Source organism: Hippocampus comes, unplaced genomic scaffold (assembly GCF_001891065.2).
Source record: "Hippocampus comes isolate QL1 unplaced genomic scaffold, H_comes_QL1_v1.1 scaffold261, whole genome shotgun sequence".
Lineage (NCBI taxonomy): Eukaryota > Metazoa > Chordata > Actinopteri > Syngnathiformes > Syngnathidae > Hippocampus > Hippocampus comes.
Genome location: NW_017805824.1, coordinates 753548 through 756761, shown reverse-complemented (window position 1 = coordinate 756761; position 3214 = coordinate 753548). Strand labels below are relative to the sequence as shown.

At 39.9% G+C, this 3214-nt stretch overlaps 1 protein-coding gene across 1 annotated transcript in view; it reads right to left on the bottom strand.

The window, feature by feature from the left end:
* Positions 1-3214, bottom strand: part of cgnl1 (cingulin-like 1) — a 34942-nt gene that overhangs the window by 23201 nt on the left and 8527 nt on the right. The window contains exons 5-7 of the mRNA XM_019886802.1: positions 2944-3045; positions 2255-2391; positions 274-412 (exon numbers count right to left, since the gene is read on the bottom strand). Coding sequence (XP_019742361.1) covers positions 274-412; positions 2255-2391; positions 2944-3045 — 378 coding nt within the window. The remainder of the gene's footprint in view (positions 1-273; positions 413-2254; positions 2392-2943; positions 3046-3214) is intronic.

Here is a 3214-nt window from a genome sequence, read left to right as displayed (position 1 = left end):
GACATCCCCCCCCCATAACACCATCCACTACTGCATAAAATTTCTACTCATTAGTAGGACAATTACACGGTATTAGCGAGGTGAAACTGTGCATGTGTTGACATCTGTGCAATTAAATTAAACCTAACTAGAAAACTACTGTGCAGCACTAGCGACGTTACTCGGCCCAACTAGTTGACATATGTCCTGCAATAGTAGCACTCGTAGTAGTACAGGGACTTGAAGCTGGATAATGCGCTTTCTGTAGGCTTGTGCAACTGAACACTGCCATACCGCCATGATGGCATCTCTCTCGCCATCAGCAACAGTCGTCTTGGCCGTGTCCAACTCATCGTGCATTTCCGAAAGCTGGTCCTGCAGGTCTCGGATCTCCGTCTGGTATTGCTCCCGCTCCATCTTCACCTGGAACAACCTGACACGCAACATAACATGTCACAAAACACAGTAGCATGCCAGTACTCCACTTGCACAGAGACCTGTGCAACAGTTCGCTCGTACCAAGAGCTGCACCTGTGCCTGTTCTTAATTTCAGGGTTAAAGCCAACTGACAAGTCACTAATGTCTAAATTGCTTCCAGGGTGAGAGGTGATGTGAAAACTAAAACTAAACTACAACTGGGCAAGAGCATAATCAAAGTTAAAATAATGCTGAAAGTAAATCAAGCGATCTTTGAAAATGAACAGTTTGTAACAAAAAATGTCAAAGAAAAAAATGGATTTGAGAACTTGGGAGCCGATTATGCATTTATTTGATATCCTTGATATCCAGTTTACAGTCTAGGTACTAGTAATTCTTTGCCCACCCTCGTAACACATTTCAGCGCACTAGTAGAATAACTATGTTTACTAATATGCAATTAAAACTTAAGTTATAAACTACTATGCTGTACAGGCATTGCTACTAGGCCTCCTTGTTGACCTACTAGTGTGCAGAAATGGCATTACTACACATTAGTACTTTGTACAACAATTTTGGCATACTGGTAGGACAACTACCGGCACATGTCACCTGTAAAGCAAAAATACCACCGGGCATTTTGGTGATACTAGTAGTGTGAAACTTGCCTACTAGTTAGACCTCGTGGTGTTATTACAGCAGTACATTAGTTTAAACTAGGACAATTTTAATTGCATACGAGTAGACCAAAAGTGGCACAAGTCAAGGAAAAAAGCGAAATGCTGTGTCTCAGTGTTGTTCTACTAGTTCTAAATTGTCTTGCGAGCGAGGACAAAGCTATGTTCGAGTACATAGACCTTAAGTTTGGATCTCAACAATCTTGAATAAATACTCATACAGTTTCCCTACAGTGCACGACATGTGGCAGTGCATCTAATACAAAAAAAAAAGGTTTCTCGGAAAAGTGTTGTTCTAAAATCATACCCCACATACGAGTGAAGACGTGTAGAATGAAGCCACTCTATCTTAAAGTAAAACTGGGTGTCTCATCCGTTTGTCTATTGTGCATGTTCACTCACTTATTTTACAATTAACAAATGCCTTGATCTAATTCCTTTGAGTTCTTACTCTTCAAGTGTGGTCTGGAGTTCAGCCTCGGTTTTGGCCAGTTTTTCCTTCAAGCTTTTGCACTCTTCGGCAGTCCGGTCTAGTTCCCGCTGCAGCTCCTTCAAGCTTGATGCCGCCATGCTGTCTGCCTTATTTGTCTGATAGGAAAACATACATACGGACAAATGTGGTTGGTACCTCTCGGTTAATGAAAGAAAAACCCAGCACATGTCACCTGTAAAGCAAAAATACCACCGGGCATTTTGGTGATACTAGTAGTGTGAAACTTGCCTACTAGTTAGACCTCGTGGTGTTATTACAGCAGTGCATTAGTTTAAACTAGGACAATTTTAATTGCATACGAGTAGACCAAAAGTGGCACAAGTCAAGGAAAAAAGCGAAATGCTGTGTCTCAGTGTTGTTCTACTAGTTCTAAATTGTCTTGCGAGCGAGGACAAAGCTATGTTCGAGTACATAGACCTTAAGTTTGGATCTCAACAATCTTGAATAAATACTCATACAGTTTCCCTACAGTGCACGACATGTGGCAGTGCCTCTAATACAAAAAAAAAAGGTTTCTCGGAAAAGTGTTGTTCTAAAATCATACCCCACATACGAGTGAAGACGTGTAGAATGAAGCCACTCTATCTTAAAGTAAAACTGGGTGTCTCATCCGTTTGTCTATTGTGCATGTTCACTCACTTATTTTACAATTAACAAATGCCTTGATCTAATTCCTTTGAGTTCTTACTCTTCAAGTGTGGTCTGGAGTTCAGCCTCGGTTTTGGCCAGTTTTTCCTTCAAGCTTTTGCACTCTTCGGCAGTCCGGTCTAGTTCCCGCTGCAGCTCCTTCAAGCTTGATGCCGCCATGCTGTCTGCCTTATTTGTCTGATAGGAAAACATACATACGGACAAATGTGGTTGGTACCTCTCGGTTAATGAAAGAAAAACCCACAGAGATCACATAAATAACTTTGCATGTGAGAAAAGGTATAATAAATGAAAATTAACCAATGAAAATCAGACATTGTGAACGTTAGCTCTGGTCCGGGAGATCTTAGATTTCTGAATATGTGCAACTCTGGTCACAGTAAGATCATTTTTGTCCAGTGCTGTTTCATGGGTTTGTTTTTATAAAATAAGGTTGAATCATAATTCAAAAGCAATGTCTGATTTTCATTGTTTAAATTTTTTATTTATTTATCATTATTTCCTCAAGTTATTTCTGTGACCGCTGTGTATTTCCTTCATTAACACAGGGAGACAAACAATTTTGTCTGGGTGTCTACATATAATGTGGCTCCATACAAATCTAGTCTCGACTGCTGTTTGCTTTCGATGAAGAAGCTCTAAAGTTCTGAGCTTTTTGATTGTGAGTTGTCCATTAAATCTAAAGATATCTAACCCGCAACATTTTGAATACAAACATATTTTTGTTACCATCCTTTGTTCTTGAATTTGTTGTTTCAGTTCGGCCATTCTTTTCTCCAATGCAGCGTTTTGCTCCCGCAGGGCTTTGGTCTGAGCAGTCAGACCCAAGGACTGACAGAAGAACACAAAGTACAATCAATATTTACCTTCAGAATAGTTTCTTTTTGAGTGAAGTGTATAATGTTAGCGTGGCCGTTTGATTGTATTGTATAAAGCATTTTCCATGAAACATGGGGGTCAGTTCCTCTACCTCCTCAAAATAAATAAATAGTAAAAAAAT